The sequence below is a fragment of the Ceratotherium simum genome, chromosome 35 (assembly GCF_057802395.1).
Source record: "Ceratotherium simum simum isolate JZ-2026a chromosome 35, ASM5780239v1, whole genome shotgun sequence".
Taxonomy (NCBI): Eukaryota; Metazoa; Chordata; class Mammalia; order Perissodactyla; family Rhinocerotidae; genus Ceratotherium; species Ceratotherium simum.
Genome location: NC_141934.1, coordinates 2120348 through 2134362, shown reverse-complemented (window position 1 = coordinate 2134362; position 14015 = coordinate 2120348). Strand labels below are relative to the sequence as shown.

At 60.8% G+C, this 14015-nt stretch overlaps 1 protein-coding gene across 3 annotated transcripts; it reads left to right on the top strand.

The window, feature by feature from the left end:
• Positions 1-334: 334 nt before the first annotated feature.
• On the top strand, positions 335-13868 carry AIFM3 (AIF family member 3). 3 transcript variants are annotated; one of them, XM_004442367.3, is made up of 21 exons: positions 335-1000; positions 1604-1646; positions 2207-2379; positions 6135-6348; positions 6569-6678; positions 6935-7044; positions 7140-7184; positions 7435-7531; positions 7605-7717; positions 8008-8094; positions 8568-8659; positions 8768-8898; positions 9001-9116; positions 9218-9289; positions 9382-9445; positions 10050-10126; positions 10229-10346; positions 11602-11700; positions 11981-12056; positions 12565-12669; positions 13533-13868. In XM_004442367.3, exons 3-21 carry the CDS (start codon positions 2349-2351, stop codon positions 13570-13572), a joined length of 1797 nt encoding a protein of 598 aa, XP_004442424.1. In that variant the 5' UTR covers positions 335-1000; positions 1604-1646; positions 2207-2348; the 3' UTR covers positions 13573-13868. The 3 variants fall into 3 exon arrangements, with proteins under 3 accessions (XP_004442424.1, XP_087279919.1, XP_087279920.1); XM_087423793.1 differs by lacking the exon at positions 6135-6348 and having other exon boundaries at positions 337-1646; XM_087423794.1 differs by lacking the exons at positions 6135-6348; positions 6569-6678 and having other exon boundaries at positions 337-1646.
• Positions 13869-14015: the final 147 nt, after the last annotated feature.

Sequence of the window (14015 nt, the reverse complement as noted above, 5' to 3'; positions counted from 1 at the left end):
TGGAAAGGGCCTCCCGGATAGAACGCACTGCACGTGCAAAGGCAGGGAGAGTGCACAGGAGGTTTGCGCCTGAGCCCCGTGGGGAGGAGGGGAGGGTGATAGCCCCCTAAACTGGAATGCCGGGCTGAGAGCTCGGATGCCATCCCGAGGAAGGCTGGAAGCAGCCTCTGGGTGGGGGGTGGGTGTGGGGAGGGCCCATGAGATCCTTGATGAAGCGGGGGGCGCTAGGCGGAGGAGTGGGGAGAGGCTTCTGCCCAGCCTGCAGTAACTGGGGGTGTGCTTGGTGAGTCAGGACACAGGCTCCTCCCTGGGGGGGGGGTAGTTAGCACTTGGGCACTGTTACAACTTTTCAGCATTGGGCAGCTTGTGGTCAAGGGACAGCACCCCGCAGAAACTTGGGGGCCTCTCCTGCCCTGCCCCTAGCAAGGACCTTTGCCTTTGAGTGGGGCTGTCTGGGTCTGCAGGAGGCAGGAGGGCTCCAAGCCAGCCGGCACACAGTAGCCCTGCGGGAGGTTCTTTTCCCAGCAAATCTCTTTCCAGGCCCAAGGCTCTGAAATAAATACCTGGGGACCTGGGAAGGGAGAGAACAGCCTAGACAGGCGCCTGGTGGCAGGTTGAGGTCCCACCTTTTCTGGGATCTGTGGTCCAGCAAGTGAGGCCCGAGGCCAGGCAGGAAGGTGGGCAGGGCTGAGTCAGAGGTGAAGCCAGGATCTGGGGAGGGGGCAGGCAGGGAAGGAGGTGGTCACATTGTACAGACCTGTAAAAAACCTGGGAAAGAGCATGGGTACATCCAGGTGGGCTTTGGGTCCACCGCCTCCTCGCCTCTAGGGCAAGTAAGATCAAGTGCCAGGCAGGAGATGGTTGTTCCCCAGCCTTTCCCTCCTATCTTGGCCCCTTTGCTCTCAGGCACCTGCCCAGCTGGGGCCCTTGCTGGGATCTGGGCAAGACCAAGTCGGCCTCAGCCCCACCTCGAGTTAGACTTCAGGAAGAACTTCCAGGGGTAACGGAGGGGATGTCAGTGGGATGGACCATGGGGAGGTCAGTTGTAAACAGGGCAGTTATTCTTGTCCCGGGCCTTCCAAAGTCCAGTCTGTAAGCTGCATCTTGCAGAAGGCCCACCCTGTGGCCTTGAGGGCTTCTTGGCTGCAGGATCTCTTTGCTAACCAGGTGACCCCTCCCCCAGCCTGGTGGCTTGCAGGGTGATATGGGGGCTGCCTGGGGCCCTGCCCGTCTTGGAACTAACTAAGGTGGGGGAGGGGTGGGAGGCCACCCAGATGCCCCTCCCTGCCGCTTGCCCCGGGCCCCTCAGTTTCTCCATCTGCTGCTGGGCATGACCTCAGCATCGGGGGCCTGGTGGGCATTTGTGAAGAGCGGGAGATAGGGGTATGGGAGCCAGTGCTGTGGGCCTGGCCTCCCTTTCCCCGAACCCCAGTGGCCTGGGCTGGCCGCCCACTTCTGTTCACCATGGAGCTGGGTTTCCCTGGGGACCGGTGGACTGGCCCAGCCCTGCCCCCTCACCCCTCCTGGCCGCAGCTCACACTGGGAGGAGGGGTGGAGGCTGGGCTGCCTCCTGGACCCCTACCCCCCTTGCCTTGCCTTCCAGAACCTGGGCTGGGAGCAAGAGGCAGTGGCTGCCCTTGGAGGAGGTGGGTATTCAGGGGCTGTCAGCCAAGGGGGGGGGGCAGGGGAGAACTAAATGTCACCCCCATTGTAGGCAGGATAAACTCGAGGACCAGGAGGGCTGTAATCTGCCCAAGGTGAACCGGGGCTTGACCCCAGGCATGGTGGCCTCCAGGAAGGATGGAGGATCCCAAAGCTCCCAGGCTGTGTGATTTTGAGGGGGCAGCAGAAATCAGGGAGGACTTCCTGGAGAAGGCAGCTGTGGGGCTGGACCCAAAAGAGTGGCTGAGGTTGGGCCAGAGGGGCTCCCCTGGCAGTGGGCACAGCCCATGCAAAGTAGGAGGAGGGAGTGAAGGTGCTGAGCCTGGAGGGCCTCAAAGGGGAGGTGTCCTCCAGGGTCCCGTTGTTCCTCTGGGATCTAGCTCTGCTACATACAATGGTTCCCAGCTTAAATGTGGACTTCTTCCAGAAGCTTCCCCCCTCCCCCATCCTGTGTTTCCCCCATCCTTATCTGTCTCCCTCTGTCTCTACCCCCACCCCCCATCAAAGTGCTGGTCCACATAGATGCCCCATGTCTCCCTTGCAGGTCCTGGAGGCAGCTCTAGCTGGGATGGTGGCTCCAGCATCTCTAAAGGCCGTGGGAGGTCCAGCCCCACCGAGGGCACCCTAGGCCTCCCACAGCCCACCACCTGTGCCCCTTCCCCCTGCCCATCCACAGGCCACTCGCCATGGGCAGCTGCTTCTCCAAGCCCAAGCCAGGTACCTCCTCTCTTCTTGCCTCCACCCTCCCTCTGTTCTCCCTTCTCCCTCCCTCCTCCTGCTATCTTCCTCCTCCCCTTCCCCCTCTGCCTCCGAAGTAGGTCAGGCTGGGCTGGGTGGCAGCCGGCTCCGGCTCCGAATGTTAATGCACTGCGGGCAGGAGGGGGTAGGGGGCCTAGAGCCCTTCTCCTGGCCTGTCTCCAGTGGGTCCCCCTCTGTATTTGGGGCTTTGGGTGCTGGTGGTGGGAATAGCTGCTGAATCTTTCTCGGAAAGGGGAGGGGAGGGTTTCTCCTGCTGCAGGGTGGGTGAGGGGAGCAATGTTCCCTAGGGCTGGGGAAGGGGGACTCTGGGGACACCCTCAGCCACTGTGTGACCCAGGGCATGCACATCACTTCTCTGAGCTTCAGTTTCCCTCCCTACAAAATTAGCCTGACTTCTCAAAGTTGCTATGAGGGTGGAGTGGTCAGCTCCTGGCCCTTTTTACCTCTTCTGATCCCCTCTGTGACCTTGGGCCACCTCCTCAGCCTCTCTGGGCGTGCTTCCCCATTTGTATAGGAAATACCCACCCTGCCTGGCCCAAGCTGTTCCAGCGGGGTTGGAGGTATCCCGGGGTGCTGGGGGAGGCCTGGTCTGCTCTCCATGGAGACCCTTGTCTGCCAGGCTGTCCCTCCAGCCCCTACTCTCCCTCTTCCGTCCTCACAACACCCAGGAAGGAAGGGTGTGCAGGCCTGTCACAGATGAAGAAACCGAGGCTGAGTGAGGCATCTCTAGTGCCCAGCCAGTGCCCCCACCACCCTGGCCAGCCTGCCCTGGCCAGGTCGACCCGGCTCCCCTTACCTGATACCATCGGCTCCATTACCTTGGAAGGCGTGAGCCTTTTCTCCTTTTCCTGGGTCTGAGGGGAAACTTGGGGGCAAGAGGAGACCTGTGATGCCACCAGGCAGAGGGACTCACCTGCACCTGCCCCAGGAAATGGGTTCCCCTCCCCTAACACCCAGCCCTGGGCCCGATCCCGCCGCCCTCCCCACCTGCCTCGATGTATGACTTGGGCTCATGATGTGCTCTGTCTTGACGTCAGCTTTCCTCCATCAGAAGTGGGTAGGAAGATGCTGGCTGGCCCCATATTGGGCTCCTGTAGGACACTGGGCTGGCAGGAGGCCCTGGGCAGAAGATGCTACCTGTATTTTCTTTTAAAGGACCCCAAAGGGCCAGCTTGCCTGGGACCTCTGGCCCCAGGTCTCCTGGTTCAGGGGCTAGCCACTCTCACCACCCCAGAGGCAATGCTAAGAACTTGGGCTCTGAAATCTAAATCCAGCCCTGCCCCTTCTTTGCTGTGTGGCCTTGGGCAGGTGACTTCACCTCTCTGAGCCTCTATATTCTCATGTGTAAAATGGGGCTGTTGTGCTTATCACAGGGCCTGGCACACAAGAGGCATTTGCAGAATGGTGTTATCCCCTCTTTTGGGGGCTGGGATCCATGCTGCCAGGACTCCCCTGTGGGGCTGTGGCAGGAGAGCAGGAGCTCAGGCCCCAGGCACCCATGCTGGGCAGGTCAGGGGTGAGGCTCAGGGAATTTCAGGGTGTGGGAGTGAGAGCATTCAGCCATGAGCGTTCAAGGGGGTCAGCAGGGGCCACAGGGAGGCTAGAATAAGCAGAAGATTTTTGTGCAAATTCTTCACTTTCTACCTTGCTTGACTCTGGCTTGGTGCACATTAGCACATGCTTCCTGAGCTCCCTCTGTACTCTCCATGCTCCAGTGGCTCTGTGTTCCTGATAGGAAGTGTTCCAGGCCAGACCCTTGCTAAGCTCAGAACTAGGAGAAAGTGCAGCTCTCTTGGCATCTGGTCACTTTGCCTTTTTTTAGGCCACAAGTGCTACCCAAAGGCTTTCTGTCTTCACTATGGCTGCCAGGAAGCTCAGAGCTAACCAAAAAACACCACTACCCAACTTCATCTATTGAGCTTCTACTCTGGGTTACATATATTATCTCCTTCTGCACTGTTCTCTCCGTTTTATAGTGAAGCCATCTGCCCAGTGGCGCTAAGGCAGGGGCCCATGGTCATGTGGGCAGCTGGCACTCATGGAGCTAGGGCTGATCCGGCTCTGTGGGTGAACAGAGATCCCCTTCCCTATCTGCCTTTCTGCCACTGCTCTTGACTTAGTGGCTTCCCATTAGACGGCATCAGCAAGTGCCTCAGAGTCTTCTGGAAGGAGGGGGAGGATGAAAACAGCCTGGCTTGGCTGTTATCTGGGCCCCTGCCAGGCTGTCCCTGGGACCTCCCTCTCTCCAGCTCTCATAGCTAGTGTCAGCTGAATCCGAAGTATTTTTCTTTTTAATTCTTCTGAAAACATTCTAACACAATTACATAAAGTGTGGAAAATGGAGGAGAAAACCCACCCTACTCGTAATGCCCCCACCTGACATAACAGATTCAGCGTGGGGGGTGCTCCTGCACCCTTCCTGCCCAGCTGGAGTCACCCCCACCCCTGCCATGCCTGGGCTTGGGCTGGGGCCTGCCCCCCAGGCTCCTGGGCCAGGCCGGGGTGGGGACGAACACTGCAGGATGAGGGACGTGCAGGGGCTGGGCACCGGGGAGGCAACACCTGAGCTGCATCTGGTGGACGGACAGGAGGTCTCTGGGCCGAGCAGGATGGCAGTCCGAACCACGGGGAGCTGAATAAGCAAAGGTCGGAGGGGTGGCTCGGGTTCTTTGTCCCTGGAGGGTCAGGTCTGAGGTGGAGGGGGTGAGAGGAGAGGCCAGAGAGGCTCTGGTGCCCTGGGAGGCGAGAGAGGCCCCTCCTGCTCCCACCTGGGGCCCATGCTGTGCCAGGGGCTTAGCCTCCATCACTCCCTGCAGCCGCAGCCCAGGAGGCCAGATTATCGCTGCTAAAAATTCTGTTTATTGTTCCCTTCTAATTAGAAAAATACCCCAGGCACACTGCAGGGAATTTGGAAAATGTGGAAAAGAAGAAAGAAGACAATTACAATCTTTGGCTAACTCCCCCTAGAGTAGGCCCCATGTAGGGGAAGTGTCTTCTGTGTGGAGGCTGGGGACCCCCGTGTCCCCTCTTCGTGGTCCACATGCACCTCCCCCAGGTGGGGTTCACCTCCAGGGCCCAGACCCCTGCACACGAAGACTGACAAACCAGCACCTGGGTAAATGGGCAGGATTCTCAAACTGGCGAGAATAGCTATGTTAAGAAGTTGAAATTATACTGTGTACACTTTTAGTTTTAGGAAAAGTTGCAAGCGTAGAACAACGAACCCTCCATATCCTGTCACCCAGATTCACCGGCTGGGAACTGAGCCTCCCCTGGTTTTGATGCCCTGATCGCGCTTGAGTCAGACTCTAAATGCGCCCCTGATCTGTCAGGGATATGGTTGTCCTGCACCAGGGGCTGTGCCCTTGGAGTCAGAGCAAGACTCGGGGCATAGGGTTCTTTCCTCCACAGAGATTCTTGGAGAAAGGGCAATTTCAGGGTCGAAGGAGCTTCGCTTTGTTCCGCCTGATTGATTTTGTTATTGAAAAAGAAAACATGCAGAAATTAATTGAAGCCCACCCAGCCGCCCCCTGCCGGCCCTGCTCTGCTTCTTCCCTGTTTTAAAGGCTCTTTGCTGGTGGTGCACGTGGCTTTCTGGAGAGGTCGGGCACAGGGGAGAACCTGCGCTCAGAGGAGCCAGCCGCCCAGAGCTCGTGGGGTGGGCGAGGAGGGGGCCCGGCTGGGGGCTCACCGGCCAACTCGCCTCCCTGCAGTGGAGCTCAAGATCGAGGTGGTGCTGCCGGAGAAGGAGCGGGGCAAGGAGGAGCTGTCAGCCAGCGGGAAGGGCAGCCCCCGGGCCTACCAGGGCAATGGCACGGCCCGCCACTTCCACACTGAGGAGCGCCTGCCCGCCCCTCACCCCTACCCGGGCGCTCAGGACTGCGTGGAGGCCGCCATCTGCCATGTCAAAGACCTCGAGAATGGCCAGTGGGTGCTGGGCCTGGGAGTGGGGTCAGAGGAGCCAAGGTGGGAGGACAAGGTGCAGGCCATGGATGGGGCCGGCAGGGTGGCTTGCAAGGGGCCCCTGGCCAGCTCCTGTCCTGGTGGGTTGTGGCTTCTGGTCTGGGCCTGCTCCCCAGAAGGCCGGACTCTGGGAGGAGGCGGTGCCTGGTGTCTGGCCTGAACTCTGAGTGCAGCCCCTCCCCAGGATGCGGGAAGTGGAGCTGGGCTGGGGGAAGGTGTTGCTGGTGAAGGACAATGGGGAGTTCCACGCCCTGGGCCACAAGTGTCCACACTATGGTGCGCCCCTGGTGAAAGGTGAGCTGTCCTGGTGCACAGGAGGTGGGGCTGGGACCTCCATGCAGGAGGCTTGGCTGAGGCACCATCACAAGGGGGCGCTCTACCCCACCTCCACTAGGCCCCAGTCCAGCTTGGCCCCTCCCTGGACCTCCAGGCCCTGGTCTATTAGTGGAAACTCCTGGGCTGTGGGGAAGGGCCAGTGGGTGCTGGGACTGAGGGATCCTTGGAGAGGTGCTCCTGCTGGTGGCCCCAGCCTAGCACTGTCCCCTCCCAGGCGTGCTGTCTCGTGGCCGGGTGCGCTGCCCGTGGCATGGCGCCTGCTTCAACATCAGCACTGGGGACCTGGAGGACTTCCCTGGCCTAGACAGCCTGCACAAGTTCCAGGTGGGGCTGGGACAGTGGTGGAGTGGGAGCCTGGGGTGCAGGGTCAGGGGCTGGAGCACCCCAAAGCCTGGTCCTGAGCAACACAGCCTTTGCAGGTGAAGATTGAGAAGGAGAAGGTGTACGTCCGGGCCAGCAAGCAGGTGAGGGAGTGGCTGGGGCTCAGGCAAAAGGGAGGGCCAAGGAGGGCATCTGGGCCCAGGGAACAGCTTGTGCAAAGGCCTTGCAGTGGGAGGGAGTGTGATGTGTGTGGCTGGGGGGCAGAGTGCAGGGCTGCATGGTGGGGATGAGGCTGGACTGGAGCAGCAGGACCTGGCCTGCTGGGATGATGGCATAGGAAGGATGACGATGACTCCAGCTCCCAGCTGCCCCCCACTCTCCGGCCAACCCCAGGCCTTGCAGCTGCAGCGAAGAACCAAGGTGATGGCCAAGTGTATCTCTCCGAGCGCTGGCCACAGCGGCAGTACCAACGTGCTCATTGTGGGCGCAGGTTGGTGGTGGGGTCCTAAGGGGCAGGGTTGGGTAGGGGAGAAGTGGTCCTAACCCCAGCCCTCTCCCCTCAGGGGCAGCTGGCCTGGTGTGTGCGGAGACCCTGCGGCAGGAGGGCTTCTCAGACAGGATTGTCCTGTGCACGCTGGACCGGCACCCCCCCTACGACCGGCCCAAGCTCAGCAAGGTGGGAGGTGGGGCGAGTAGGGGCTGGGCAGGGCCCACACCCTCCCCTCTGGGTCCCAGTTAAGCCCACTTGGAGCCTTGCTTGTCTCCCCTTGGGGGTCTGGCCAGCTGCCCTCTCCGCTCATGCCAGGCCCACCAGTGGTGCCCCAGGAAGACATGGATTTGTTGAGTTCTGTCCTGAAGCCCCTATGTGACCTGGTGCTGGCCCTACCCTCCCTGGGCCCCAGGTCCTCTGTTGCAAAATAGAACAATGGCCTCCTGGCCCTGTTTCAAGCTGGCTGTCTCCTGCAGTCCCTGGATGCACAGCCCGAGCAGCTGGCCCTAAGGCCCAAGGAGTTCTTCCGAGCCTACGGCATCGAGGTGCTCACGGAGGCCCAGGTCTGGGGCCAAGGCCAGGGAACAGGCCTGGGGAAGGCTTCGTGGGAACGATGAAGGGCGTGAAGCATGTGGGCCCATGGATGGGTGTGCAGTGCTCCGCCCTCCTGCCCCCACTGCCCTGGCACCTGGGGTGCTGCAGGCCTGGGAGGCAGCACTGGATCCTCTTGTTGGCAGGGTCATGGGCACTCGTGGAGGTCTGGTGTGTGGGGACACAGACTCTCTGCTCGGGGCTGGAGCAGGAGAGCCTGGTGGGACTTGGGAGTGTAAGGAGGGCTTTGAATGGAGGGTGATGTCTGAAGCTTACAGAGCGAGGAGGAGCTGCCAGGAGGGAGGGGAGACGACCGGATGATAGGAACAGCCCTATGGAGCTGCCCAGAGGGCCTGGCCGGCTCTGGGTGTATTGCAGGACCCGAGAGTGGGTGGCCAGGCCCAGGTCCATGCCCAGGCCACACTCTGCCTGGCGGGGGTTGCAGGTGGTCACAGTGGACGTGAGAAATAAGAAGGCCGTGTTCAAGGATGGCTTCAAGCTGGAGTACAGCAAGCTGCTGCTGGCACCAGGGAGCAGGTGGGAGGGGTCTCCCCTGGCACCCTGTTGGACACTGGTTAGAACACCAGCCAGGATGGGAGGGCTTGGGGTGCCACGAGCCCCTCACTGACACCAGCCACATCTCAGCCCTAAGACCCTGAGCTGCAAAGGCAAAGAGGTGGAGAACGTGTTCACCATCCGGACGCCTGAGGATGCCAATCGCGTGGTGAGGCTGGCCTGGGGCCGCAACGTGGTGGTCGTGGGAGCTGGCTTTCTGGGTGAGCAGCTGGGGGTGGTGGTCAGGCCATCATCACCGGTCCTGGGGTGGTACTGGCCCTGGGAGGTGCAGGGTGCCAGCCTGCCCCCTACCCTGGCCCCAGGGATGGAGGTGGCCGCCTATCTGACTGAGAAGGCCCACTCAGTGTCTGTGGTGGAGCTGGAGGAGACGCCCTTCAGGAGGTTCCTAGGGGAGCGTGTCGGTCGTGCCCTCATGAAGGTGAGCCCACCCCAGCACTCAGCGCTTCGGAACCCTGGGCGCCCAGCTCAGTCCCTGGGCGGGCTCTCACCCACTGCCCCCCCACCCACCTTCCCTGACAGATGTTTGAGAACAACCGGGTCAAGTTCTACATGCAGACGGAGGTGTCGGAGCTGCGGGCGCAGGAGGGAAAGGTGGGCCCTTCTCCTTGCTCCTGCTGCTTTCTGTCCCCGCTCCCATGTGCCTGGGGGCTGGGCCTTCCTGCTCACCCAACCACTCCCCACAGCTGAAGGAGGTCGTGCTCAAGAGCAGCAAGGTCGTGCGGGCTGACGTCTGTGTGGTGGGCATTGGTGAGTGGGTGAGCAGGCAGGCGAGAATGAGCAGAACTACACACACGTGCTTGAGAGTGACCTTGGGCCAGTCCCTTCCCCTCCCTGAGCCTCAGTTTCCACATCCGTAAAGTGGGGACCCCAAACGTACCCACTTCACAGGGCTGTTGGAGAACATGCATACCAGGCTTAGCCAGGGCCTGGCACAAGGATGCTCCCAGTGACCGCTGCCTACTAATACTTGAGTGCATGGCCTGCCCTGTGCAGGCTGCAGGACATGAACAAGCCTCTAACTGGTCCCTGCTCCAGTTGAGGTGCCTATTTGGGGAGGGACAAAGCTGGGATGTGGCAGCACAGGGGCTGGGGAGGTGTGGCCCACTGATCCCCCAGGGGGCTTCATGGAGCGCTACTCAGAGGAGGTGATGCCTGAGGCCTAATGGGAGACACGTGGGTCTGTGGGGGTCCAGGCAGAGGGAACAGGAGGTGTGGAGGCTGCAGGGTGGGCAGCCGGTTGGAGGATCAGTCTGGGGCTGGATTGCGGCACGTGAAGGGTGTGGGTCATGGAGAGCAATGAGGCGGGAGAAGGGAGGGACCGGGGAGTGGATGCTGTGGTGTGTCCTGTCAGGTGCGGTGCCCGCCACGGGCTTCCTGAGGCAGAGTGGCATCAGTCTGGATTCCCGAGGCTTCATCCCTGTCAACAAGGTGGAGCTGGCTGGGGCGGGCAGGGTGCTCGGCTGGGGGCCGTGGAAGGTCCAGGTCAGGGCCCCTGACCCACCCATGGAGCCCTGAGCCCTCTCCCCACAGATGATGCAGACCAACGTCCCAGGTGTGTTTGCAGCTGGCGATGCTGTCACCTTCCCCCTGGCCTGGAGGAACAATCGCAAAGTGAACATCCCACACTGGCAGATGGCTCATGCACAGGGTATAGCCAGCCCCGCAGAAGGGTGGAGGGTGGGAGGCTGTCCCAGGGTCTCAGCCTCCCCCTGGCCCACCCCTCAGTTGCTGGCCTTGGTCCTGGTCACTGGGTTAGCCGTTCAAGGCTCTGTGGTGACCTATCTGATCAGCCTCACCAGCTGATCAAGCCAGCTCACAGAGCAAGCCCTGTGGCCCATCTCTAGAGACCTCCTTCCAGTGCCCTCTGGACACCCCATTCAGCCATCCACAGTGCCCCTCCCCCCTCAGTTGTCCTTCCACCAGCCTCTCCTTTCCTTTTGTCCTCAAACACACACGTTCTGCAGAATTCCCCACCAACCTGTGCAGTCACCCAGGGAGAGAGAAAGGGGCCATGGGACATGGGCCACCTCCCCAGTCAGTGCCTCTGTCTCCCGTGGGCCATTCGACTGGCTCTGTGAACCCAGTTGCCTCAGGCAGGCCTGGAAACTCGGGCTCGGTGGGGAACTGTTGTGCTCTCTGAGGAATAGCTTTCCCTTCACGTCTGGTGGTCACCAAGCCTCTGAAGCCTCACTCACCTGTGCATACCTGGTCTGGGCCCCTAAGCTGTAGGTGCCAGCAAGGTAGCTGCCTCACAGGGAGGACCGCCAGACTCCCTGCACCCCCCCTTCCCTCTGCCTTCACCTTGTCTGAGCGGCTGCCTGAAACGCCACTCCTGGTACCAACTTCTGTTCAGGTCCAAGGTCTAAAGTTGGTGCTAGGTTTCAAGGAACCAAAGGCTACTCATCAGCCAGGGTACCTAAGGTTTAACTGGGGGGTCCAGGGGACTCTCATAGACACCCCACTGCTGGGGTCCACTGGGGCCTCACATGAACTGGGAAGCCACTCATGCTATTCTCTCTGGGTCCCTGGGTGTGACTGTCATCTCTGCTTCTCTGGGGACTTGTGTGCCCCATTCTCCTGCCTCCTCTTCAGACCTGACGTGTCTGAATAGTTCTGTGTGCACACCTGAAATGGCCGGGCAGCCCCACAACCCCAGGAAGCAGACCTTCCAGACCCAGGACACGTCATTCAAATTCTCCAGAGAAGCAATCTAAGTGGCCAGCTTTGAGCCAGGTGTACCCCTCAGCACCCATCAACTGCAACTGAGGTTGTGCAATGATGCCCTTCTTGATCTCTGGGAAGGCGAGGAGTCCCCACATGTCAGGGTCCCCATAAAGCCTTGGCAGGCAGTGTAGGGGTGGTGAGGACTAGGGTCGGGGCTCACACGACCCTGGGTCCCTCAGGGCGGGTGGCGGCCCAGAACATGCTAGCGCAGGAGGCAGAGATCAGCACCGTGCCCTACCTGTGGACAGCCATGTTCGGCAAGAGCCTACGCTATGCAGGTACCAGAGGGGCCTGGCACGGGGGCGGGGCCCAGGTGCTCGCGGAGGGCAGAGGCGGGGCTTGGAGGTTAGGGCGGGGCTATGAGCATCCTAGGGCCGGGGCCGTGACAGCTATACGAAGGAGCACAGAACTCGCTGGGGGCGGGCCCGGGGACTACCTAAAAGGACAAAGGGAGCCGGGCCTGGAGGGGGTCCCCGCGGGGGGGGGGGGAGTTAGAAGGGCACAGGGCGCTGACCCGGTGGAGCTGGCTCACGTGGGCGCCGCCCGCCCGGCCCACAGGGTACGGAGACGGCTTCGACGACGTCATCATCCAGGGGGATCTGGAGCAGCTGAAGTTCGTGGCTTTTTACACCAAGTGAGAGCGACGTGGCGGAGCAAGGGCGTGAAGCAGCGGAAGCTCGGGCGGGAGGGGCCTTCCCAGAAAGCTGGGCCAAGTGGCGAAGGGAGGCAGCTAGGCAGGAGACAGCCAGGAAAGGTGAGGAGGTGGGCAGCAGTGACTCCCCTGCCACGCGTTGAGGAGGGGCATTTATCTTCAGGACAGCTCTCTGAGGCGGGGGGTGACACCCTACTTTTACACTGAGGAAAGTCACACAGGTAGAAAGTGATGATCCCCGACGGAGCCAGCCCTGAACCCCATTGAGGAGGAAGGCTGGAGCCTCCATGGGGTCCTGCAGGAGCCGGAAGCCCTTGCTGGGCCAAGCGGTAAAGTGCGAAGCGGGAGGGCTGGGTGCTCAGGACGTTCCTGTTGTCTTGGGTAAGATCCCTGCCTGGGCCCCAGGTAGGTGGACAGGAGTGAGTCAGGGTCTCCAAGAAGGGCTGCTGCTGCTGGGCAGTTCCTGGGCTCAGCCACCCTCTCTCTGCAGAGGCGACGAGGTGATCGCCGTGGCCAGCATGAACTATGATCCCATTGTGTCCAAGGTGGCTGAGGTGCTGGCCTCAGGCCGTGCCATCCGGAAGCGGGAGGTGGAGTGAGTGTTGGTCTCAGAGGCCTTGGCTGGGGTGAGGGGGTCCGCTGAGGGACTGGCTCAAGCTGCCCATGGCAGCCAGCTACCCCCACAGCCCTCTAGGGCCCTTCCCCCAACTCTTGGCCCCCACAGTCTGAGGATGCCAGGGTTGTGGGGCCGTGTGGGGCAAAGGTTGTGGTTAGGGAGCGGGCTGGTTATATGTGCTCCTGGGGGTGGAAGGAAAAAGGGCCGTGTCCTAGGGCAGGGCCAGTGCTGTGGGGAGGGGTCAAGGCCCACTGCTTGGGCAATCACCGGGCCTGGGACACCTGACTGGACATGGTTGTGTTGAACCTGGCAGAAGCTAGGTGGGGAAATGCCCCTAGTGATGCTCCTGGGGACACCCTGCACAGAGATGTGGGGTGGTTGTTCAGGGTCTGGGGGATAGTGGACACCAGCTGTTACCCTCATCCCGGCATGGTGGCAATGGGAGTCCTGTCTAGGGAGAGCCCCCAGGGACTGGGGAAAGCCTGGAGGCCACAGGACAGGGGTAGGCCTCAGGCTAGAAACAATAGAGAACCAAGAGGGGACATGATGAATGACATGCTCTCTCCCTGATCCTCTCTCTCTTTTGCCTTCGAAAAGGCTGTTTCTACCGCACAGCAAGTACGTGTGTCCTGTCCTTCCTGTTGACTGTTCTGAACTTTTCCCACCTCAGCCCAGAGCCTGCCCCGATGGTCTTCCCTCCTCTGCCCTAGTACACACTCGTGCTGGGCACCAGGGCCTGGCACAGAGCAGGCCCCCTGCTGTCCTCAAGGGCCAGCTGCTCATGGTGCCGAGTGGGGAGCCTGCTCTCTTCTTCTGCCCTGATTATTCCCCCATTCCTGCAGGACTGGCGACATGTCTTGGCTCACAGGGAAAGGATCCTGAGCTCGCATGCAGCGGACCTGGACAGGCACGCTGGGGCACCAGGGACAGAAGCCATGCCTTGGGGGCAGGTGCCAACCTCCAATTTCCCAGGACCCCCCAGGGCAGCATCTGAGCCCTCCCAGTGCTTGCCTTCGGCTGCCTCCAGGATGCTCACCACCCAAGGCCTCGGCTGCCACCAATGGCTGGCGGTGGAGGCAGGACAGGCCCTGCTGCTTCTCCCTCTGTTGGGACTGGTTCCCTCTAGGACCCTGCAACATATTAGACATTATCTTAAAATTAAAATGCACACATTTGCAGATGTGTGTGACTTCCAATGTCATTGGGCAAACACTTGTCAGGAGAGGGAGAGAATCTCCCTCTGCCCTTTTCCTTAAGGTTCTTATGGCTGGCCAAATAATTAACAAGACAGGTTAGCAGGAGAAAATAATACCAAGTTTAATAAC